The 25,039-nt window shown below is 47.4% G+C and overlaps 1 protein-coding gene across 10 annotated transcripts in view; it reads left to right on the top strand.

Annotated features, from left to right (window-relative positions):
* Nucleotides 1-24,378, top strand: part of Bcl9 (BCL9 transcription coactivator) — an 89,806-nt gene extending 65,428 nt beyond the window's left edge. The window contains exons 1-10 of one of the 10 annotated variants that reach the window (XM_031374923.1): nucleotides 216-415; nucleotides 3,945-4,080; nucleotides 6,099-6,179; nucleotides 11,147-11,459; nucleotides 12,327-12,643; nucleotides 13,842-14,031; nucleotides 14,803-14,902; nucleotides 17,077-19,315; nucleotides 20,478-20,738; nucleotides 22,067-24,378. In XM_031374923.1, coding sequence (XP_031230783.1) covers nucleotides 11,407-11,459; nucleotides 12,327-12,643; nucleotides 13,842-14,031; nucleotides 14,803-14,902; nucleotides 17,077-19,315; nucleotides 20,478-20,738; nucleotides 22,067-23,184 — 4,278 coding nt within the window. In that variant the 5' untranslated portion in view covers nucleotides 216-415; nucleotides 3,945-4,080; nucleotides 6,099-6,179; nucleotides 11,147-11,406 and the 3' untranslated portion in view covers nucleotides 23,185-24,378. Of the gene's footprint in view, nucleotides 1-215; nucleotides 416-3,944; nucleotides 4,081-6,098; nucleotides 6,180-11,146; nucleotides 11,460-12,326; nucleotides 12,644-13,841; nucleotides 14,032-14,802; nucleotides 14,903-17,076; nucleotides 19,316-20,477; nucleotides 20,739-22,066 lie in introns of those variants that run through there. The other 9 variants (XM_031374930.1, XM_031374928.1, XM_031374925.1 and 6 more) reach the window with 9 other exon arrangements.
* Nucleotides 24,379-25,039: the final 661 nt, after the last annotated feature.

Below are 25,039 nucleotides of genomic sequence, written 5' to 3'. Positions count from 1 at the left end.
TCGATCGCGTTCGGGGAGGGGGACGGGTGCCATTCCCCCGGAGGGGGCGGGCCCTGGCGGCGGCGGGGCCAGGGCCCCATTCCCCGCCGGGCGGGCCGGGGGAGGGGCGCGCCTCCGCTCGCGTCCGAGGCGGGGCCCGCGGTACCTTTCGTGGCACGGTGCGGCTGGGGGAGGGTCGAGGGGAGGGGGAAGGGGCGGGTCTGGGAGGGGGAGCCGGAAAGGGGGAGGCGCCGGCGGACAATGGAGCCTATGTGTGCCTGCGGGAGTGGGACGGCGCCGCCGCCGCCGCTGCCGCCGCCGGGGGGAGACGCTGCGCCGCTGCTGCCGCTGGTCCGGGCCCCGGCCCCCCGGGGCTGAGAGCAGCCCGGGACCACAGCCCCCGCCCGCGCCCGCCCCTCCCCCGCTCCGGCCCGGGGTAAGTGGCCCCGGGGAGGGGGAGGGGCGGGCCGGCGCGGCGGGGGCCGGGTCCGCGTGCGCGTGTGGCCGGGGGCCTCCGGGGGTCGGGGCGCTGGCTTGGCGAGTTGAGTCTAGAGGAACCTGTTGGGGGAGGCGGGGGAGCCTCGGAAGCTGTGGGAGAGACCGGGGCATCTCTAGGGGTTTTAGAGGTTGTGTCCCAAAGCTTGTAGAGGTTACCTGAGGGGAGATGACGGTCTCGGGGTCCTGGGATGGAGGGGCGATGGAGAGGAAAGCGCGCGCGAAATTAGGAATTTCTGGTTGAGTTTGGTGGGGTCTGTAAGACCCCGGAGATGCGTAGCGGGGAGAAAGGGGACTCCGCAGACCAGTGACTTGTTGAAGGGTTGGGGGAGGTGAAAGCCTAGAGGAATGTCTGAGTTGTAAAGGGTTTCCAGCAGGTGAGTTGGCGACGTTTAGGTCACTGAGTCATTGTGGGGGGTCGTAGAACACACCAGTGGTTTTCAAATTGGAGCCCTAGAGGCTGGCTGGCCTTTGAAAGTTGCAAAGACTATTAAGATGTCACGGGTAAGTGTTGGGTGAGCTTGGTGAAATGGAGATATCCTAAGGGAAACAAGTCGCAGAGTTGGTGATTTAAGTCCAGAGGGAAGGACCAAGGCCTGTAGTAACATAAGGTTGCTGGGAACCTTGTGTTAAAGCTGCCAAGGATGAGAAAGAAAGCTTGAAATCTGTCCTCCAAGAGCCTTGGTCTGCTGGAGGTAAGGAAGAGGTTTTTTTTTTTTTTTTTTTTTTAATGTTAAAGAGTGATTCTGAGGCCAAGATTGGAGTCAAAGTCATTAGATAGGGTAGCAAAATGGATGCAAATAGGCCTCCATGGAGATAGTCCAAGGCAGGATGCAGTGGATACAAAGTTAGACTTTAGTTGAAGCAAGCACAAGTCAGTCCCCGCCAGTGAAAGTCAATGTGGTGGTGCATTTGTTAGCGTTTGGTATATTGTGGAATTAAATGGTTGTTTTGGGGACAGAGATTTGGGCTCTTGTGTAAGGAACACAGTGATTAGTTATAGCAGGTAAGAAGAGTAGGTAGTGAAACAGTTGAGATGTTGGAAGGTAAGACTGCAGAACCTGTGACTTGGAGGTTTTTCAGTATGACTGGTTGGTTTGAAAGTTTTTCGCTGGGCCGTGGTGGCGCGCCTTTAATCCCAGCCCTTGAGAGGCAGAGGCAGGCGGATTTCTGAGTTCGAGGCCAGCCTGGTTTACCGAGTGAGTTTCAGGACAGCCAGGGCTACACAGAGAAACTCTGTCTCAAAAAAAAAAAAAAAAGCTTTTGACTGGACACTAGTCATTGAGGAGTTTATCATGAAGAAATGTTTGTGTGCAAATCTGATAGTCCTGGGGACCAGTAACAAAGTCTTTCTTCTCTTGAGGAAGACCTATACTATTGCTAAGTATGGATTAAGAAGAGGGTCTGTTCGTTCAGGTGTTGCAAACATGCTTTGAGGAATGAGGGGTCTATTAACTGGCTGGTGCTTTGGACAAGTTAAAGAAATAATGGAGATGTGTGTATCACATTTGATAGCTTTATGACCTAGAAGTTGGATATTGAGCCTTGAAAGTCTTTGTAATCAATGTGCTGAATATCATAGTTTCAACAGATGATAGTTGGATAGGAAAGTCATTGGCTTAAAGATGAAAGGACAATTTCCGTATAGTTGTCTATTTATAGAGCAAGCAAGCATCATGGAACTGGTTCTTGAGCAAAAGGGATATTTGTTCTTGATTCTAGTTAAGCAGCACAAGCCAAAAAAAAAAAAAATCAAAACAAAAACAAACTTATATATGTTGGAATTTCTTCTATGGGTTATTTCCCTGTAGCCTTCAGAAATACCTGCTGCTGTAAACCACCCCCAAAAAATGCTAGGGGGGGAAGACCCAGGGCTTTCACAAGCATTGTAACCAGCTGAATATTGGATCGTGGTGACCTGGCACTGTGGTGAAAAGCCTTGAACTTGGAATCAAGATGTTAGCTCTCTGGATGACTTACTTTGAACAAATCTCTAGTGTTTCCTGATGTTGCTGCTTATGGAGTGGCGACTGCCCGCTCCAGCCACTCGTAGCTGCCTTCTAGTCTAGCCAGTTAATGCCTGTCCAGAAAGTTCTTTGAATGCCTCTGAAGATGAGTGATTATGTAGTATAACTTTTTAAAAATCTTACTTCAACTGCCTCACTAACAGACCAAATTCAACTTTCTTTCAATCAGAGTAATATGGTTAATTAAAGAACAAAAAGTTTTGTATACTTGTTTTGGTCTGTTGTCTGAATTGAGGGTTTTATATTAATTTTGAAAGATGAGTGTTTAGTGGGAGGACAGTGATTTTGATGGTAATTGTAAATACTGAGCAAAAGTTGGCATGGCATGTGAGAAGGTAGATGCTGGCTGGCCTGGGCTGCAGGCACCCTGTGTTGAGTGGCCTAAGGCATAGTTTTTGGTTTCCTGCCTAGTCTGTCGTCTTCAGCCATGAGATAGTTTGGATAAAGTGGTCCTATTCTCTCTTCCGCTTTCACAAATGTGATGACAAAGTCTCTGGAAGCTTTTCTTGTTCTAACTCTGGGGTTCTTGGTGTTTTTCTGCCCTGGTACTCTGGCAATGAAATGATACAGCATCCCATCTGAGAATGTTTCCTAAATGCATGAGATGTAAGACATAGAAGTACAGATGAGCTGTCAAAATGTTCACGGTGGTGTGGTAATGTGTGCCTCTTTGTCACACACTGAGTAATGTCTAAGGAGACTGGTTTTGAAGCAGTGATGAGGGAAGAGCATGTGTCATTATCAGTGAATCTTCAGCTGATGTGATGTGGTGTTGTTGGCGGCACAGTCCCGGTATTGCCAATGCTACACCCACTGTTGAAGGCTGCGCTAACTTTGTTACTTACAGATTAGGCAAAATGATGATCTGTGTTATTCCCTGAGGGCTTCAAGCTCCCTCTCCTCTCCTACATACAGATTCCTTGAGAGCTGTGAATCATGGAGTTAAGAACTACCCTAGACCAACTGAGTCTGATTTTTTTTTTTTAATACTGTGAATTTTAACAGTTAACTTAAATCTGCATACACTTTGGGCTTTGTAATATTTTTAAGTATCTCCATTATGCTAAGAATGGATGAAGAGACCACATGAAAAACCGAAAGTCACTTTGCACCCTGTGCCGACCATTCTTGGTTGTACAAAAGGGTAAAAACAAGACCTCAACGGATGCTTTTGTTTATTTTGTTTTTCCCAAGTTCCCTAGTCTCCGTTACACGTGTGGTTCCCTCGTTTCCTATCCCCTTTCTCTGACTTGTATGTGAAGTTTTCAGGGGATTGCCTTCTTTTCCCATTTTTGACTAATTTCTTTCTTCCCCAGGTGTCTTTGGTTTGGCCACAGCACAGTGGGGAGTGGGAAGGAATAGGGAGTAGGGAGGAGTGGGGAGTTTGCCTTGGAGTCAGTGTGAATTTAGATATGAACTTTTCCTTTCTTCTTGTCATCTTAGGACTTGGATGTGGCACTAACTGGTGTCACTTCACATTGACCTAACCATTCCTGTGTGGCGAGGTGACAGCTCTTCTTCTCTGTAAGCTCCTCCCCGCCCCAATGTAGAGGACAAAGCAGAGTGGACGTCTTGAAAGGTAAAAACCTTACCTTAAGCCACAACCTCTGTGACTTAAGCTTGAGTGTGTCGGATTTTTGTCTCTGGGGTTAGCTTAGGAGGTAAAACTGGGCTGCTCTTATATTTTTGGTTGTGAGCCTAACCGTTGATGGCTGAGCCATCTTTACAGCCCACTGGGCTGCTCTTGATTCTAGAAGTTTTCCAAAGTACAAGTCATCAAGTCAGATGCAAGTCACAACTAAGTCATTACCCTGGGTTTTGTGTGACCCCGGCCTTGTGCTTGACTAGCTGCAGAAGGCTGTGGAGAAAGGCAGACAGGGACAAGTGAAGCTGGCATTTATCATGTCCCCTTGGGTTTGTGTGGATGTGAGCTACGAGGAGCAAGCTCACTGTAATACACCTATCAGCCGCATTTGTTGGGTTTTGCTGGGTACCAGGTGCTAAGATGGTGATTGACACCATCCTCAGGGAGTTCCCTGTCTAACGATAGCAGTGACACTGTTTTCGAGATGTTAAATAGTAAGGATAGTGCCAGGGCCCTGGATGAGGTATAGGGGAGTAGCTGGTACTCTAGGAACACTTCACAGAGAGGGCTCAGTGTGTACAACAGTACTTTGGTGGCCAGTATTCTTAACGGCGGTACTTAGGATTTACTTTGAACATTTGAATTTTGTCAGAATTCTTTTCCTTAATATGAATTTTTGTTTTATTAAAGTTTAGTAGCCATTGAAGGACAATCAGTGGCATTTTTGCCCCGTGAATGCTAAAACACACAGTAGTGTTTCGTGGGAACTGAGGCTTTCTGCATGTGCCCACTGAATCATTTGTTCTCTTCTACAGTCTGGAGAGAGGTGGGCTCTGTCTTTTGTGTGCTTGAAGAAGCCGTTTGGTTGTTGGCACACCAGAAGTTAAGAATGAGCTAGGAATGGAATCTTAAGACCTTTTAGTTCCACATTCTAGGATGCTGTGCCTTTTATGGTGTAGTGGTCATAGCGCAGAAATGAAATTTGTTAAACATGACATAGTTCTAATAAACTTGACTCCTTGGAGCAGGAAGGGGGGGAAACGCATCATGGGAAGAGCTGAAGCTGGAATTTTGATTCTGAGCGCAGTCAAATTAGTTTGTGACTTTACTTGAAACTTGGCTAATCCTATAGAGTGCCCTTTTAAAGATTCCCTAAATAATTTGGCTCTCAACCTTCTAGAACTTTTGTTTTCCTTTGAAATCACGAAACTAGCTTCTGCAGTGAAATGGCTCAGCCCATAGAGGCGCCTGTGCTGAGTCTGACAATTTGCATTGAACTCTCAGGACCAGAACATTTATGGTGGAAGGAGAGAACTGACTCCCACAAATCTTCCTTGGACCTCCACACATACACTGTGGCACATGCATGCACACATAGATTAAATAAATAAGTTTAATTTGTTTGGGCCATTACAGGTCTAGTCTACAGAGACTGATGTTGGAAATCTTACAGGCTATCAGCATTCCTCAGGTCAGCACTTCACTCTGCACACAGTAGGTGCTTAATAAAAGCAGGGTTGTTCAGACCTAAGCTCCTAACAAAGTATGGAGACACATTTTTCTTACCAGCTGTTGCTGCGTAGAGTTGCAGCTCTGCAGAAGGAGTAGTGGTGCGCGACCCTAAGGTTGTAAATTCAGATGTACGTCTGGTGTTTTGTCTCTTTGCATCTTCAGAGTCAACATCCAGTCTCTGTACTAGGAAGATGCATGGAAGCAAAAAAATGTGGGCTTTCTCTTTTTTTCATTAAATGCCTGGAAATTTCAAAAGTAGAAAAGTTGATCGTATTTACACTTAACTACCTCACCTCAAGGGCCTTGAAATAGCTACATGTACTGTATCCATCCTTTAACATCCTTTGCTTGTTTGCATGTAAGATGGTAGTCTCCTATTTAAAACCCCAGAGGAAATAGGAAACCCGTTTTTCCCTTAAGATGCTTAGCGGTTGTTACGTTGATATTGTTGCTGTTTTCAGATCTTCTTTGGAATGCCTACCCACTTTATTCTCTTCTAGGTGAGGGTCACCTTTGAGGAAGGCACTCTGACTCCTCACCCCCAGGATGAAGTCTGCAGTGTCGTGACCCTTGGGGTTTTGGTGAGTAGAGTCGGATGGTACCATGGGAACATGCCTGGCTTGGGAGTGAGAGCTTTACACAAAGCTTTAGCTTTCCTCAACAGTTGATATTTTTCTTTCCGTCACTCAGTTCTGGCCCCCCCACCCTACCCTCCAGCAACTGCCATTCTCTTACCTGCTTCTGAGTTCAACTTGTTAAAAGTGTATGAGATCATGTGGCATTTGCTTTTTTTGTGCCTGGCTTATTTAATGTCCTCCAGATTCATCTGTGCTATTACAAATGACAGGATTACAATGGGTTTTTTTTTTAAAGGCCAAATAGTCCCAGTGGCAGGGGGATGTGCCGTAGTTCTTACATCATCACTGGATAGATGCTTGGGTACATTCTGTATCTTAGTTGTTAAGAAGTGTGCAGTAGCCGGGCAATGGTGGCGCACACTTTTACTCTCAGCGCTGGGAGGCAGAGGCAGGCAGATCTCTGAGTTCGAGGCCAGCCTGTTCTACAGAATGAGGTCCAGGACAGCCAGGAAACCCTGTTTCAGGGGGGAAAAGAATTGTGCAGTGAGGAGCAGATGTAGTGGCTCAGGTATTTAATCCCGCACTGGGGAAGCAGAGGCAGGTAGATGTCTGTGAGTTCAAGGATAGACTAGTCTATTTGGAGAGTTTCAGACCAGCCAGATTACACAGACTACCCCTGACTCGAGAGAGAGAAGCCTCTGTGAGGCTGCCTCTTCCATACACTCATCTCCTTTTCTTGAATGATAGTCTTTGAACAAATACCTAATGTTCTAGGCTCCTGAGTAAATGCTAGGAGTGGAAGAAAGGAAACTAGTTGGTTGTGGTCCTACTTCATGGAGCTAGCGTCTACGAGGAATGTTGTACAGGTGATCGCATTGTGGTATACAGTTAGAAAACCTGAGGAAAACGGTGCAGAAACCCAAGGTGCCAGAAGACCTTAATGAAGGATTTCATGTATGTGGGTGGGTTTAAGGAATCCTTCTCTGAAGAAGAAACACTTGACCTGTGACTTTATGTTAGGTAAATGGAAGAGCCATTTAACTGCATGGAGAATAGTTTTGGAAGGAAGACTATACTAAGGTGAATAATTCATGTCCAGTCCCGTCAGTTTTGAGCCATCCAGGGAGATGTCAGATAGCCGATGTGTTTGCAGGCCTGCAGAGTACAAGCCAACCCAGATGTGTGAATCTGGGAGTTGTTGGCATAACAGGAACTCAACAAATAAGAGAGCCCAGTGTGGAGTCTTGTGGGATTCGGGTGTTAGAGTGGGGAGAGGAAGGGGGACTTGGGATGTGTACACACAAGGAGTAGCTGGAGAGGCGAGAGGAGCCAGCAGATTGAAAAGGAAGGAACAGCTTGCAAAACTGGCCCAGTGTCCAACCTTCTGCTCTCAAGTGACAACCTTGTCATCTATAGAGCTCCTGCTTGAGAACCACGTAATTGAGAGTTTTTTAAGTGAACAAAAAAAGTCATGTAATGTTTTAAGTAGGTTTTTATTTTTATATTGGGTTACCAGAACATTTATAGCTACCGTGTACACACCTGATGGATGATGGAGTGAGATGTTAGACCAGAGGCTGGGGTAACCTCACAGAAACTGGTACTGTAATCTGCGGATGGAAGTTAGTTCCTATGGTAGAAGGTGAATGGCAAGAGAACATTGTGCCTCCTGTCACCTTTATAGAGAAGCTTGGCTCTGAGGGGAGTAGAAGCCTAAACTGGTTTTGGTTTGCTTAACTTACTTGTTTCTTTTCATGTATTTATTTATTCTATGTGTGACTGTGTGTGGGTGCATGTGTTGCCATGGCACAACTGTGGAGTCAGAGGACAACCCCCTGGACTTGGTTCTCTCCTTTCAGTGTATAGGTCCCAGGGATCAAACTCATGTTGTCAGGTTGGGGGCAAGTCCCTAGCCCCGTTTATTTTTTTTTTCAGTGCTAAAAGGACACTACAGTGGTCTGAATGCTAATTAGAAAGGTCTGATGGACACAGCAGATAGAAGGGATGGCCAGAGAACAGAGTAAGAGCCCTCAGCAGGCAGAGCAACCCTAGGCATGAGCCATTCCTCCTGTGGACTGCGCTTTGAAGAAAAATGATTGGATTTTGTTATTGTTTGTCTTGAATGTAATGGAGCAACAATTGATGGGTACTCTGGGAAAAAGATTTGCTGGTTTAGTGTGAGGGATGGCCCACGTGGTAAACTGTCTTCTTCCTCTTAAGTCATAGCTAGGACCTCAGAGAGGAATCATAGCACTCAGGATGTAGAAGCCGGACAAAGCATGTTCTTTGTCAACGTGATCTACATAGCAAGTTCCAAGCCATCTAGAGCTATAGAATGAGACACTGCATTAAGACAAAACAAATAGAAGAAAATACCAGTAACCCATAAGCTATGGTTAGAGAGGGAGGAAGATGGTGGGTAAATGGGAGCAGATGGAGAAGGTACAAAGTGGTACCTGGCAGAAGGAGCCATTGAGCATGCTCCAGAGTGGTGCTCGTCACAGTGAGAGTTGATGAAAGACTGACTAGCTCCTCTTCCCAGTCATGGCATTGCCATGTAAAGAGTACACTTCAGGCTTGGGGCTTGGGCCAGACGCTACCTCTACTACCAGTAGAGTGAACAGTAATTTCATCATTAAGATGAAGTAGTAATAGCTGTCTTGTAGGGTTGCTGTGAATGAGTTGGCGTGTGTATTCTGTGGTTATTAGAACAATGCCCGGGGCTTAGTAAAAGTGTCAGGTAGTCTGGAGAAGAGAATCATGGGAGTAGATCTGAGGCTCTCATAAGACATTTGGTAGTTTTTGCTTGGTTGTTCTCTCAGAGGGGCAATCTAAAGTCAGGCCTCATCTCACTTCTCTTAGGTTAGGAATCAGAAGCCTGGATTTTATTCTCAGTCTTTGCACGAGGCCTCATGTTCTTTTTAGCCTCTGTTCTGTCTGTCCATCCAGAAAGTAAGGTTGAGGAAGGAGGACTAGGGTCTGAAAACACTGGTTGGCCATTTGTGTGTGCCTGTGTGTTCTGGTTCGTACCCGTGGGAAATACCTGTGTATCAAGGTCAGGCACATTGAGAGAATAAGAAATGGTATGTAGAAGTACTTTGAAAACCAACATGTTTTATGTTCGTGTTATCATTATTACAAATAATCTTTGCTACCAGCTCATCATAAGTACCTGGCAGATTAATGAGGCAATTTGATATTTGTGATGTATTTTGCATTGCATTGCCTGGGAAGCAGAGTACAGTACAAACACCAGGTGTCTCTGTTCTCTCGGGAGGCTGATAAGTCTCTACCTACTGTAATGCCTGCCGCATCCTCATGCTGAGAAGTGTAGAGAAACCAGAGAACTTAAAATACGGTTCTTGTCTTCAAAGAACACAGTCTTCACAGGGAAGAAAATACACACAAAGGATTGCTGAGTGCTAGTGGCCGAGCAGTAGATGCAGACAGAAAGTACCACAAGTTACGGCAGCGTGTCTAGGTGCTGACCGCTTTCCTCTGCCTGAGGGCAACCTTGGCTGAGGCCACTCAGGGCTGGCTTCATCTGCTGCTTCTGACTTTACTAGGAAGGTTTAGGAAATCTTTAATAAGATTCCTATTTTTTAATAAGAATGTAGAAAAAGGTTTATGATCTTAATTTTCCACATTTGACAACTATATTCCACCCTGTAACTCAAACTATTCAACAGAAAAAAAGACAGAGGGTGTGAGGGTTAGAAACATGACCTTGATTATGGTTAAGATCGACATGTCCTTTAGAACACAGAACTGCTTTAGAATATCTTCTCCTAGTTCTCCTTCCTGTCTCCTTTATTTAAAAAGGAAAAGATGTAATTGTGTCTACTTAAAACTCTAAATCTCCTTCACTGGCACAGGGAAAATAGTTGGGACCATTGAGAATGCCTAATTGAAGGACTTTTGCACTTGACAATTCTCATACAACCACCACAACCTAAATAATAACTACAGATCCTCCTGATTGAGACTCTCAAAAATATGTGCAACCTATGACACTCGAGCTGTTTCCAGCTCCTTTTCCAGCCACTAACCCTGCACCTGACCCTCTCCTCTGTCAGTCTCATCCTTGGTCAGCAGGTAGAGAGGGAAGCACCGGTCATGGTGGCTACAAAAAGATGGTCGTGGAACTCCTGGGGGCACCCATAACTTCGAGTATACCATGTTTCCCTCCCCCACTGTCTAGGCTTCCCTACATAAAAGGCTATTTCATTTGTTCCATAGCCAGCTTTGATAATATTTTATTGACCTTTATGCTTCGAATTAGCCTTGCAAATTGGCTCAAAAAAATATCTTAGCCTTCAAAGATATTCCTTTACCTTCCAAACTGTGGCTCATTGCCATGCTTGCCCATGTCCCTGTCATTAAGGTGAGAACACAGTTACAAAATCTGCATAATTTAATAGAAGAATCATGGAAATCGGGGGGCAGAACTGATTGTATTGGTATTAGCTTAATGTTTGTTTTTAGAAGAGTCTCCTTCAGTGCCCCATCACTCTCAAGCCTAAAGAGTAAAAGCATCAATAATTTGCTACATAATTTGAAATTGGCATTGGTTTGTTATACATCTCTGCCATTGTTTGCTACCACCGCCCAACATCAGCGGTCAGTGCCAGTGGTCTCAAAGCATTATTTGGAGGAGGGGGCAGACACCCCAAATCCATTGAGACTGTTACATTCAGAAATAAACACAGGGGAGAGTAAACAGCTAATTTAAATCCCTCTTCTCTCCCGCAAACACACGTTGCTGGGATGGGAGGCTTGTGTGCTTATCAGAAATTCTTATTCCCCTTCAATTGCTTAAGCACCAGAGCTGATGGCTGCAGCAGGACTTCTCCTTTACCCAGCAGGAGCAGAGGCATGCCCAGCTGTCCTGTCCAGATGATCCTGTAGAAAGGTGTTTTCTGTGTTTGCTTTCACTCTCACCTCTTGCCTTGTGTGTCCTCCTCCTGTAGTGTGCCCCGGAGATGCGAGATTTTCCTTCAGCAGCAGGAGGCACACACTCAGAGAATGCTGGAACTTCAAGGGGGAAGGACCCACTTCCACAGCAGAGAAAGACAAAGAGGAAAAAGGCGAGCAGGCAGCCAGCACTAAGGGACACACCAAGCAAGCAGTGGGCACCCGCCTCTGCCCCTAGCAGCTACTTGTGCTGTAGCCCGAGAGGAACTCGGTGAGCCTGTCCCAGTTAGTGACTGAGAGCTCAGGATTTCAATCAATGCATCCCAGTAACCCTAAAGTGAGGAGCTCACCATCAGGAAACACACAGAGGTAAGAGGCAGGGCCTCACTCTCACTCATGGGCACCACATGTACTCATTGCTGCATCCCTGTGCACAGTTAGAAGCAGAGTGGACACACATGGCAAAGAAAGGAAACTTACTGAGCAGTAACAAGTGGAATTTTTCTGGGCTACTCTCTCAGCCACCATTCCCATATCTCCCACCTGTACCCTTTCCCCACCCTTTCAAAACACAAGCAGAAAGACCTTAAAGGCCAGCCAGCACCATCTGAGGAGTGTGAGGCATAGAGTAATGAGGTCCTGGAGCTAAGCCACCGCCAACCACCACCTAGAGGCCCCGCTGCGTTTCTCAGTACCCAGTTATTTAAAAGAATGTTTTGCATCTTCCCTGGAGCAAAGGTTGCCTGCCCTGCTTTGGTGCCATGTTGCTGTTGGAAGGGATCTGGGCACTGGAGGATTTCCCTAACCTGACAACTCCAGTGGGTTTTCCTTCTGCCCTCCTGGGCCTGCTTGCTTGTTCCCACAGAGGAGCTAGGCTTTCAGTTACAGCTGTTCCTTGTCATGATCCTGGGGGTGGTAGTATTTTGATCTTAACGATGTCTGTCTGTTTACTCTGAGCCAGTCTTAGTGTGAGAGTCACTTTTCTATGTACATAGAAACAGTTGTCCTTTATTGACAGAGACCCTAGAGATAGGTCCCTATGTGACCTGGAGGCCATTCTGTTTGATCCTCCTCTCTGTTGATAGCTCTAAGATGGGAGGCAGGGTGACAGGGACAAGCAAGTGGGCAAGGTGCAGCATGCAGGGGCTCTTTAACCCATTTTAGAAACAACAGTTTGTACTGACTGTATCTGGTATCTGATCTCTCTTTGTTATTTGTCTTTTTTTTTTTTTTTAGTAGCCCTAAGTCAAAGCAGGAGGTGATGGTCCGTCCCCCTACAGTGATGTCCCCATCTGGAAACCCCCAGCTGGATTCCAAATTCTCCAATCAGGGTAAACCGGGGGGCTCAGCCAGCCAATCCCAGCCATCCCCCTGTGACTCCAAGAGTGGGGGCCATACCCCTAAAGCACTCCCTGGCCCAGGTGGGAGCATGGGGCTGAAGAATGGGGCTGGAAATGGTGCCAAGGGCAAGGGGAAAAGGGAGCGAAGTATTTCGGCCGACTCCTTTGATCAGAGAGATCCTGGGACTCCAAACGATGACTCTGACATTAAAGGTATGTCTACAAGATCTTTGAGACTCAGAGGGAAGTAGGTGTTCCCTGGGGAAGGCTTCTGACCTTCAGTAGAGGCCAGAGGCTGCTGTCAGTGAAGCGGGAGAGGAGGTGGCAGACCCTGGAAGTCTTGCAGCTTAGGATAGACCACTGCTTCTCATTTCTTCCTCATTGAAGACGAGTCTAGAACACTTTGTTCTTGCTCTTGAAGGTGTATGGCTTGATCAGATATGTTACAGGCCTAGCCCATGTTTGTAAGCACATTTCTGGCCTGCACTGTGGTCCTTCAGTCGAGCAGTTGCTGCAGGCAGCTGTGTCTGCGGCCCACACTGGAGCAGTTCCTCTGACATTCCCGCCTTGGAGAAATCCTCCAAGACTTGCCTTCTGTGCTTTCTGGTTGCCACTTTGCCAGACTGATAAACACAAGGGGAAGCCTTAATGGCCCTGGCACTAGTCCAGAGCTGTCACAGCTGATTTCAGTGTGGCAGGAATGAGTGGCTCCCAGATGTGGTAGAAATTTGGCAGGCACCACAATGGAACAAGTCGGGGAAGAGTATTGGTATGGGGCTTTAGGCTTTCTTCTTCCTACAGTAAAACAAAAACAAAACAAAAACAAAAAAAAAAATTCTTAAGAGCAGGCCAGAATGTGAAGCTACTGTTTAAGAAGTGAAAGTGAGATTTCCTCAGCCCAAAATGAAAGTGTGAACCTGAGTAACCGCTCCTGCCTCTCTCGCTTCCTTTTTCCCCTCCCTTTCTGAAGTGTTCTTGGAAATCCTGTTATGAATCCCAACACTCTCCTGGGGCCTGGGGGTGCAGACAGCAGCACAGATAGTTGTCATCCTTAAGAATTTGAGGGCACCTAGAAAGCCAGCCATCAGACCATCTGTATGAAATATGATAAATGCTAAGTTACTAGAAGGGAGCTATGAGTTTGATTACCAGGGGCATCCTGTCATGTCTAAGAGGTTTCAAAAAGAGTGCCAGAAAGAAAGGACGTTCATGCTAATATATATTGCAGACAGGAGAGGACGGAGGAGTGGTGCATAATGAGTCATTTAGGGAAAAGTATTTGAAATATATGAGTAAAAGAGATCATTTCTCTTAGCGAGGAACTTGTGTGTGATGATGCTTTAAATGCTAGCAGGATGGCTGGGAGGAACCGCCTGTTCTCCCTGTGACAGCGAATCTTTCATTCTTTTAGAATGTAATTCTGCAGACCACATCAAGTCCCAGGAGTCCCAGCACACACCACACTCCATGACCCCATCAACTGCAACAGCCCCCAGGTCTTCCACTCCCTCCCATGGCCAAACTCCTGCCCCAGAGCCCATACCTGCTCAGAAGACGCCAGCCAAAGTGGTGTATGTGTTTTCTACTGAGATGGCAAATAAGTAAGTGGTGGCTATGTCTTAATGTTGAGCTTGCCGTGTGTGTTTTGAGACCAGAGTTGCTCTACTGTGTTGTCCAGGGCAGCTACTGACGTGCTTCCTTGCCTGTGTTGGGAGAGGGAGAGGACGGTTATGTAAACGCAGGTTGAATGTACACTATACAAATTTCTGCAACCTGTGTGTCCTTTTTTTAAAAAAATATCACAAACAGTAAATGTCTATAATAGAATAATGAGAAAATATAGGAAGAAAAATCTCTGGAATTCACCAAAAGTAGCTACTGTGAACATTTTGCTATATATGTTTCAAGTTGTTAGATAATGTAATGAGTTTTTGTTTACGTACCAAGAATACTTTCATACACTTTACCCTCTTCATTTTCTCCCAAGGTGAAATGTGGATCTTCACAGTCTTACTCTATCTCTAGGTGTTGGGATTCCATATCCGACTTTCCTAGGTGGTGTGTGAATGAGAATTTTCTATGAATCACCTAACTAGATTGATCTTTTTAGTGTGTTTTTATTTTTTGTTGTTGTTGTTTTGTTTTGTTTTGTGGTTTAATGCCTATGTAGGCATTCACTCACAACCATCTTCTAACTTCAGATATTTGATGGTAAATGATAAGCATAAATAATAAAGTATGTTTCTTTTGATTTCTTCTCATTCAAGATTCCTAGTAGTCCCTTTACCCCATGGGGTCATTAGCTTGTCTAGAATTACAGCTCGTGGAACAGAAGAAACAAGTGCTAGTGCATTGTCTCATCTGTCTTGCAGGGCTGCAGAAGCTGTACTGAAGGGCCAGGTTGAAACCATTGTCTCTTTCCACATCCAGAACATCTCTAACAGCAAGACAGAGAGAAGCACAGCCCCGCTGGTATGTTGTTTAGCCTTGAAATGATGGCATCAGGGTTCTGCAGTGGCTGAAGGGCAGTAATAAATCAAATGGAAAGGGAACGAGTCTTGGCGACCATGCAGTGCTCTGGGTATTTTACTCAGTTCTGCCATTGTGAGGTCTTAGGCATATCATCCGACTAGCTGCTTCTACTGAGAGAGGCTGGAGAACTTGGAAGAAAGCGAGATCTCAGCCTAATGACACCAGGATTAGAATCTGGTGACTCTCCAAATGATTATTTGTTTCAAATCAAGGCCCATTGAGTATTTTTTAATTGCTTGATATTGTCAGAAGTATAGCAAGTTAGTCTGTTTCCTCCCTGGATCGTAAACAGCCAGTATAAACTACACTAGAAAAAAAAAGTATTCTCTAATCTTATAGACTTCCACTTGTAATCAAAACTTTTATTTGTTGTGAAGAGGCATTGTACCAGATGCTGGGGGTGGGTAGAGATTTAAAAGTTCTAGACACAGTCTTTACTCTCAAAGAGCGTAAAGTACAATCCTGGGATGAGTCTTAAACATGAAAAAAAGTTGAATGGCAGTAAATGATGAGTTATAATTTAAGATAAATTAGATGGCCTCTTGTCTAGCTTGTGTGTGAAAGAGGGCTCCATCTCCAGGGCAAGCAGCACCTGTGCTTTCCTGGATTCAGAAAAGGTGCTTTCCAGCCCTGCACCCCTCGGCTGCTCAATAAAAACCCTTTGTCCGGGGTGTGTTGCCGTGCAGCCCAGTGCTTTATTGATGCTATGACAGTTCCTGACACAGTTGTCACCTCTGCCTCATCTGGTACTAAAATGACTTTGGAATAGGAGTTAAAGGAGGATTGGTAAAGACCGATTTGATTGGTTTCCTCTGCTGTAGTCGCTTTATGAAATCAGTACCCTCCTACAGCAAACTCATCAAGACTGGGCTGCAATACCAAACTGAAATCGCAGCTAAACAGAGGCGTCCTCCACCAAGAAATCACAGACCTGGAACATGCTTTTGATGGTTCAGAACACACAGGTTCAGATCACAAACACATGTACACTGTAGACACTTGTAAATGAAACACAAACTGTTCGTATGCATAGGTGCCCACAAAGATTCATGTCCAGATTTGCCCACGGGCAAACATTACAGCTCAGCTGAGAGCAGAAACATGGACATCATCTAAACACAGTGTCCATATTGTCGGTGATAGGCCTTTATCTAGGATATAGTATAGCAGCAGTGGTCCTTAAGTGATCAGCAGTCATCCAACCTCTTAAAGGGGGGACAGCCTTGTTGATGGGAAAAAAACAGATCTGAGACACTATGAGCTAGACAGTCTCGGATTTCTCCACAGACACGTCCTGCCTTCAGATTAGCTTACTACAGCCAATATAAAAATTATCAAATACGGAATCAGTGATCACAAACTGAAAACAGAAACCAGAGACGCCAGGCCCATGGAAACCCAAGGAGGAAGTGGGTAATCACTCTGTCAGGAGGTGTGGCATGGAGCAGCCTTCCTGCCTTCCCTGCTGCTGTGACTGGCAGAGCACAAAGCCACATGTGATTTTTGTTTCTTTCATGTGGAAACATCAGCCCTTTTGGTTGATAAGGAGAAGGCTGTATAATCAGGAAACAGAAAGAAGGTGTTGGGTATAACCTTCCACCTGCCCAGGGACTAATCTTTCCTTAAATCAAATGTATGCAGTAGACGTGTAGTCTCAAACCTGTCCCTCAAAATAGACTCTCAGAGGTGTTCAGTAGAGTGCCTTTTGCCTGGCACATTTATGAACTTATTGGGCCTAACTTTCAGGAAGGGAAAGAAGGTTTGACATAAGGTTTAAAAAATGGTTATCTAGGGCTGGAGAGATGGTGAAGCAAATAAGAGCACTGACTGCTCTTCCAGAGGTCCTAAGTTCAATTCTCAGCAACCACATGGTGGTTCACAACCATCTGTAATGGGGTCTGATGCCCTCTTCTGGTGTGTCTGAAGAGAGCAATGGTGGTGTACTCACATGCATAAAATAAATACATCTTTAAAAAAAAATGGTTATCCATGAGCAATTTGAAAGGAAGTATCGCTATAGGTTTATGTTACTGGGATACAACTTTTATATTTTGTTTCTTTAATTGTCCTGCTCAATTCACCATTATGATACAAGGCATCTTATTTGTCTTCAGAACACACAGATGCCCACCCTTCGGAATGATCCAAAACCTCTCCCACAGCAGCCGCCAGCTCCTGCCAACCAGGACCAGAACTCTTCCCAGAATGCCAGACTGCAGCCAACTCCTCCCATTCAGGCACCAGCACCCAAGCCTGCTGCAGCCCCGCGTCCCCTGGACCGGGAGAGTCCTGGGGTAGAAAACAAACTGATTCCTCCTGTGGGCAGTCCTGGGAGCTCCACTCCACTGCCCCCAGATGGTACTGGGCCAAACTCAACACCCAACAATCGAGCAGTGACCCCTGTTTCCCAGGGGAGCAATAGCTCTTCAGCAGATCCCAAAGCTCCCCCACCTCCACCAGTGTCCAGTGGCGAGCCCCCCACGCTGGGAGAGAACCCCGATGGCCTATCTCAGGAGCAGCTGGAGCACCGGGAACGCTCCTTACAAACTCTGAGAGATATCCAGCGTATGCTTTTCCCTGATGAGAAAGAATTCACAGCGGGACAAACAGGGGGTCCCCAGCAGAACACTGGGGTTTTAGATGGACCTCAAAAAAAATCAGAAGGGCCAATACAGGCCATGATGTCTCAATCCCAAAGCCTTGGTAAGGGTCCTGGGCCCCGGACAGATGTGGGAGCTCCGTTTGGCCCTCAAGGACATAGAGATGTGCCCTTTTCTCCAGATGAGATGGTTCCACCTTCTATGAACTCCCAGTCTGGGCCCATAGGACCCGACCACCTGGACCATATGACTCCCGAGCAGATAGCATGGCTGAAGCTGCAGCAGGAGTTTTATGAAGAGAAGAGGAGGAAACAGGAGCAGGTGGTGGTCCAGCAGTGCTCTCTCCAGGATATGATGGTCCATCAGCATGGGCCCCGGGGAGTGGTCCGAGGGCCTCCCCCTCCATACCAGATGGCTCCTGGTGAAGGCTGGGCGCCTGGGGCAGAGCCATTTCCTGATGGTATCAACATTTCACATTCTTTGCCCCCAAGGGGCATGGCTCCCCACCCCAACATGCCAGGGAGCCAGATGCGCCTTCCTGGGTTTGCAGGAATGATAAATTCAGAAATGGAGGGGCCAAACGTGCCCAACCCGTCATCCAGACCAGGTCTCTCTGGAGTCACTTGGCCAGACGATGTGCCAAAAATCCCAGATGGTCGAAATTTCCCTCCTGGCCAGGGTGTCTTCAGTGGTCCTGGCCGAGGGGAACGATTTCCAAACCCCCAAGGCTTGTCTGAAGAGATGTTTCAACAGCAGCTGGCAGAGAAGCAGCTGGCTCTCCCCCCAGGGATGAGCATGGAGGGCATCCGGCCTGGCATGGAAATGAACAGGATGATTCCAGGCTCCCAGCGCCACATGGAGCCGGGAAGTAACCCCATTTTCCCTCGGATACCAGTCGAGGGTCCTCTGAGCCCTTCCCGGGGTGACTTTCCAAAAGGAATGCCTCCACAGATAGGTCCTGGTCGGGAACTTGAGTTTGGCATGGTTCCTGGTGGGATGAAGGGAGATGTCAATCTAAACGTCAACATGGGATCCAGCTCTCAGATGATACCTCAGAAGATGAGGGAGGCTGGGACAGGCCCTGAGGATATGATGAAATTACGCCCTGGTAGCTCAGAAATGCTGCCTGCCCAGCAGAAAATGGTGCCCCTGCCATTTGGTGAGCACCCTCAGCAGGAGTATGGTGTGGGCCCCAGGCCATTCCTTCCCATGTCTCAGGGTCCAGGCAGCAACAGTGGCTTGCGGAATCTCAGAGAACCAATTGGGCCCGACCAAAGGACTAACAGCCGGCTCAGTCATATGCCACCACTACCTCTCAACCCTTCCAGTAACCCCGCTAGCCTCAGCACAGCTCCTCCAGTTCAGCGTGGCCTGGGGCGGAAGCCTTTGGATATCTCTGTGGCAGGCAGCCAGGTGCACTCCCCAGGCATCAACCCTCTGAAGTCTCCTACAATGCACCAAGTCCAGTCTCCAATGCTGGGCTCACCCTCGGGGAACCTCAAGTCCCCTCAGACTCCATCCCAGCTGGCAGGCATGCTGGCAGGCCCAGCTGCTGCTGCTTCCATTAAGTCCCCTCCTGTCTTGGGGTCTGCTGCTGCTTCGCCTGTTCACCTCAAGTCTCCATCACTTCCTGCCCCATCGCCTGGATGGACCTCCTCTCCCAAACCTCCCCTTCAGAGTCCTGGGATCCCTCCAAACCACAAAGCGCCCCTCACCATGGCCTCCCCAGCCATGCTGGGAAGTGTAGAGCCAGGTGAGTATGCTTCCGCCTTGGAGCTAGGGGTTGCTACAACCTGAGTTTGCATTTTAAGGAAACTTATGTCTTGATCGGATAGTCAGAGGCAGTGGCCTTTGTCAAATTTTGTTGCAAGGTACATGACTGTCATTGCTTACGTAAAGTTATTTGCAAACATCCATTCCTGGCAAAGATGATGTATGAGGGACTGGTGAGAGGCTTGAAAACAGACCTGCAGAGATGGTCTTAGTTCCCTGAATAACTGACATTCGCATGTGGATCCATGGTGGTGCAATGGAATGATGACTGCTTAAGTGTGGCTTCCTAAAGTCCTGCAGTGCCCACTTGAGCGGGTTAGCATCCAGTCAAAAGAATGAGCATAACGAGCCCAAGCAGAGGGGGGCCCCTGTCTAAGACCCATGACAGTCCTGTATGTGTCAACTGTGAAAACTTAAGCAAGCTCCTTGGTAAGCTGCTCTAGCCACACATCAGCTTCAGTTTGTTACAGCATTTTCTTCCTAGGAGAGGCTCTGGCTGATGATGGTAGTTTCCCGAATTGGGACCAGAGGTGGTCAGTGAGGTAGCCTGGGGTGTTAACGACCGGGTCGGTGCCATCTCCACTTGGGAAACACTGGAATCAGAATAAAGCAGGCGATTTACCCTGGCAAGCTAAAGGCTCTCTCTGTGGGGTGGCAGTTCACTAGCAGTTGAATGGAACCGCCAGCCACCTCAGACATGTTTGTCATGGGAATGAATCAAGAGTTTGGGCAGAGTGATGGGGTTTGTGCCTGAGGTACGAGCACACTCCTGTCTCATTGGAATGCAGATACCTGAATCGAACTCTAAATTACAGTTGCCCAGGGAGAGAAACCCACTTGTTCAGCACCCTTCAGTGAGACAGTTATCTGTCAGCCTTGTTTTTCCCGAGATGGAGCCAGTTATTTCTAGCACATTCCTGGCCTGCTCATCTTTGCACCTGCTGATCCTTTACCGCTCCATCACACTGAGCTCTCCCTCTGCACATAGAGCTCGGCTGAAGACTGACTGACCCCTGCCCCAGCTCTAACAACACTGCCCTGTTCATCTGACTTGTTCTCGGCCTCACTGGGTCAGAGCTGTAGTGCCCAGCACCCTTCAAGAAACATCTAATTCCCTGCCCTATTCTGCTTTGTTCTCTTAGGTGGCCCCCCACCTCCTACAGCCAGCCAGCCTGCCTCGGTGAACATCCCCGGAAGTCTTCCCTCTAGCACACCTTACACCATGCCTCCAGAGCCCACCCTTTCCCAGAACCCACTCTCGATTATGATGTCTCGAATGTCCAAGTTTGCAATGCCCAGTTCCACCCCATTATACCACGATGCCATCAAGACTGTGGCCAGCTCTGATGATGACTCCCCTCCAGCTCGCTCGCCCAACTTGCCATCAATGAATAGCATGCCAGGTAAGACATGGAGCTGGTACAAGGCAAAACAGGAACTTTGGAAAGTGTTTATTCAATAGCCATAGACCTGCATAGATGGAAATTTAATAAGTTGAAAATTTTGCCAGTCAAATTTTTATGTGAAGCTCAGCCTGGAGGACTGATGCTCAGATGATTCTGAGTCTGTGAGAAGGAAGGGTGGGTGTGCTCAGTTTTGTAGTGGTGATCTTGGGTGGGGGGGTGGCGCCTTGAGGTTTTGGTTCTCCTGCAGCAGTACTACAGAGCCTTTTTTTTTCTTTGTTTTTTTGTTTTTTGTTTTTTGAGACAGGGTTTCTCTGTGTAGCCCTGGCTGTCCTGGAACTCACTCTGTAGACCAGGCTGGCCTTGAACTCAGAAATCCGCCTGCCTCTGCCTCCCAAGTGCTGAGATTAAAGGCGTGTGCCACCACCGCCCGGCCAGAGCCTCTTTTTAATGTGCTGCCTGCACTGTCATTTCTAAGCTTCTGGGTTGCTTTTCTGGGAAAGCAGCTTCAGACCCGGGTTCTTGCCTCCTGTTCTAACTGCATCCCCTCCTATGCTCACTCCTGCCAGCCTCACTCACTAACAGGAAGTGATGTGGAATGGTGACGCTGATCATCAGAGAAGCCATGACTTTTCAGCCATGCACATCTGGTTCCCCTTTCATTCTGATTATTAGGCATACTGCTTATTTATCTTTAATTAACCAGGGTAGGACATGCTCTGTGATTGAAGCCACAGCCCTGCCATATTTGATTTTAATTCCATAGAGAACAGATACTTACGTGTCTCAGAGTCTGCCGTAGGACTGCGAGTATTCCTTATCTACTGGAAGTTACTGTTTTCTTTTAACGGTTCTATAACCTGGAGCTTTACTACCCTCTTAACGGCAATATGAAACAATATAAAATTCCACTTGAAGAAAAAAAAAAGACCTGTTTGGTTTCCTTCTTGATATTTGTGCTACTTGAACTTAAGAGACTCAATCTGTCCTTTATCCAAAGCCAGCTACACTTGAGCCACGCAAACAAATCCTGAACTGTCTCCAGTGAAGAAGACCATGTTCATTTGAACTGAGACCTTTTTAGAGGAAACTATTCCATGCTGTCTTTAGTCATACAGTTAAAGGCTTGGTGTTACGTTGTCTGCTTCCTGGTGCTACTGGCCTGTGTGCCTCCAAGTATGTCACCAACTTTTGGTGACAGGGATTATGTATTTCCCAGCACAATGCACATTTGATGCATAATAAGTTTTTGTTAATGTGTGATTCGTTATCATTTTCATGAGTTGCTCTTGGTTGAGTTGATTCCTTTGATGTCTTTATTTTTCTAGGAATGGGCATTAATACACAGAATCCTCGAATTTCAGGTCCAAATCCCGTGGTTCCGATGCCAACCCTCAGCCCGATGGGAATGACCCAGCCACTTTCTCACTCCAATCAAATGCCCTCTCCTAATGCCATGGGACCCAGCATACCTCCTCATGGGGTCCCAATGGGGCCTGGCTTGATGTCACACAATCCTATCATGGGACATGGGTCCCAGGAGCCTCCAATGGTACCTCAAGGACGGATGGGCTTCCCCCAGGGCTTCCCTCCAGTACAGTCTCCTCCTCAGCAGGTTCCATTCCCTCACAATGGCCCCACTGGGGGACAAGGCAACTTCCCAGGAGGGATAGGTTTCCCAGGAGAAGGACCCCTTGGTCGTCCCAGCAACCTGCCCCAAAGTTCAGCAGATCCAGCACTTTGCAAGCCTGGAGGCCCAGGGGCTCCTGACTCCTTCACTGTCCTGGGGAACAGCATGCCTTCCGTGTTTACAGACCCAGATCTGCAGGAGGTAATCCGACCTGGAGCCACCGGAATACCTGAGTTTGATCTCTCCCGCATTATCCCATCAGAGAAGCCCAGCCAGACACTGCAGTATTTCCCTCGAGGGGAAGTCCCAGGCCGCAAACAGCCACAAGGTCCTGGACCTGGGTTTTCACACATGCAGGGGATGATGAGTGATCAAGCCCCTAGAATGGGATTAGCATTACCTGGCATGGGAGGCCCCGGGCCAGTGGGAACTCCAGACATTCCTCTTGGTACATCTCCATCCATGCCAGGCCACAACCCAATGAGACCACCAGCCTTTCTCCAGCAAGGCATGATGGGACCTCACCACCGGATGATGTCACCAGCACAATCCACAGTGCCCGGCCCAGCCACCCTGATGACCAATCCAGCTGCTGCTGTGGGCATGATTCCTGGCAAGGATCGGGGGCCTGCTGGGCTCTATACCCATCCAGGGCCTGTGGGTTCTCCAGGCATGATGATGTCCATGCAGGGCATGATGGGACCCCAACAGAACATCATGATCCCCCCACAGATGAGGCCCCGGGGCATGGCTGCTGATGTGGGCATGGGTGGATTTAGCCAAGGACCTGGCAACCCAGGAAACATGATGTTTTAAGCTGCTACGATTGGATGTGCCGATCCTTGTCAAGATGAGATTCCAGGTCCTGTGAGCTGCTTTGATGGAGTTCCAGGAGTCCTTACTGTTGGTCATGCAATAGGAGAAGAGGGACCCGGGGCTGCTTTGAGGGAGGAGGGAACCAAGAATGTATGGATTTACCGGAAAACAAATTATTCATTTAATCAACAGGTGTGTTTTTTTTAAGATTTATTTTTTAAAAATTATTTTTGTGGACGTGGGGATCCCGTGACGGCACCTACTTTTGGGAATCTGTAGCCGTGTTTGAGAATCGCCATCGGTCATGTGTTGCACCGTTCTGTGTTTACGTCCTTTGGACTGGCTTCTCCCAGGATTCTTTTCTGTTTTCTTGACTTTTGATTTGGGCTTTATTTTGTGTGTGTGTACTGTACTATATTGTAAAAGGGATTTTAGCAGAGACTTTAGTCTTTGGGGCAGGAGGAGAACAGGAATGCTGGGCTGTTTACTTTAGATGGAGAATCCATCTTCAGACCTTGGACTATTTTCTTTCAACTCCAGTGTATAGAAAAACCAAACTACGACCTCAGAGCAGAGTATTAACGAAAAGCACAAAAAAAGGAACTGAGTTCAGCGAGGGGTGGGGGGAGGGGGGACATTTTTCTTTTTAAAAATACTGAAGCTTGGGACATTCGTTCTTCAGTTCGAGTGCTCTTCAGCACTGTCTGTCTCTCCCAGTATACAAACCCACCCTCACGGTTTCCTCTCCTCCTCTCCCCTCCTTCAGTTCCTCGGTTAAGTGTGTTTCCTTCCTGTGACCCCGCTGGTGACCCTCTGCTTTCCCCCTCTCTTCCCCGTGGCAGCTGCAATACCCGGGTTCTCTGGGGTTCTCCCGGGAACCTCGCCCCTGCCTCGGACGCCCCCTGGCCTCGTCCCTCCCAGGCTTTCCCTGCCCTGGTGTACTCTTCCTTGCCCGCCTTCTTTCTTGTTCTCCTTTTCTTAGGAATTCCCAAGTGAATTTTATTAATGTGGGAATGGAACCGATGCTAAAAGCTATCCAGGATTTTGTTTTTGTTTTAAATTTTGTGTTCCTTCCCTTTTCTCCCTCTTCCCATGCGTGAAACGTTCTGTGTAATCTTCATTAAATTTGGTACAAAACCACTCACCAGAGCTGTGGTGTCAGAAAAATAAATATATTGTTTCTTACAAAACTGAGCTGCCTTTTTGTCCCTTGGATTCCTGTTTGCTTCATGTCAGGGCTGTTGACTGCTGTGTGGCTGGAGTCCTAGTGCCGGAGCTGGCGGTGGAGATGAGGAAGGAGTGGCAACGACTCTCCCTATCTCGTGGAGTTGCTCCATCCTCTGGAATCCAGTCACAGCAGAAGAGCAACCCCTTCTCACAGCTGATCTTCCCCTCTAGAGCAGTGGTTCTCAACCGTCCTAATGCAGTGACCCTTTAATACAGTTCCTCATGTTGTGGTGACCCCCAACCATAAAATTGTCTTTGTTGTTGCTACTTCATCACTTTAGTTTTGCTACTGTTAGGAATCTGTTTTCCAGCAGTCTTAGATGACCTGTCACAGGGTTATTTGATACTTGGTAGGGGAACCTCTGCTCTAGAGCAAGAACTGGCCTTCACTAGGTTCCTGATGACAGGCAGCAAAATGGTGTAAATCAATCAAGAAGGCCAAGGCATTTAAATAAGCTCTGAGACCTCCCTGGATCTTCTTGATGTGAAATATTACCATACCTACACATCCTGTGTTTCGACTGTCCATGAGACTGTAGTCTTTTCTGCCCACTCTCCACCCTAGCCTGCCCCTGGTCACCTCTGCTAACCACACACGGCCTGTGCACAAGCCGATTACCATCATACA

The sequence above is a fragment of the Mastomys coucha genome, unplaced genomic scaffold, assembly GCF_008632895.1.
Source record: "Mastomys coucha isolate ucsf_1 unplaced genomic scaffold, UCSF_Mcou_1 pScaffold16, whole genome shotgun sequence".
Taxonomy (NCBI): Eukaryota; Metazoa; Chordata; class Mammalia; order Rodentia; family Muridae; genus Mastomys; species Mastomys coucha.
Note: the sequence above shows the minus strand (reverse complement) of the source record. Positions and strands in the feature narration are given on the sequence as shown.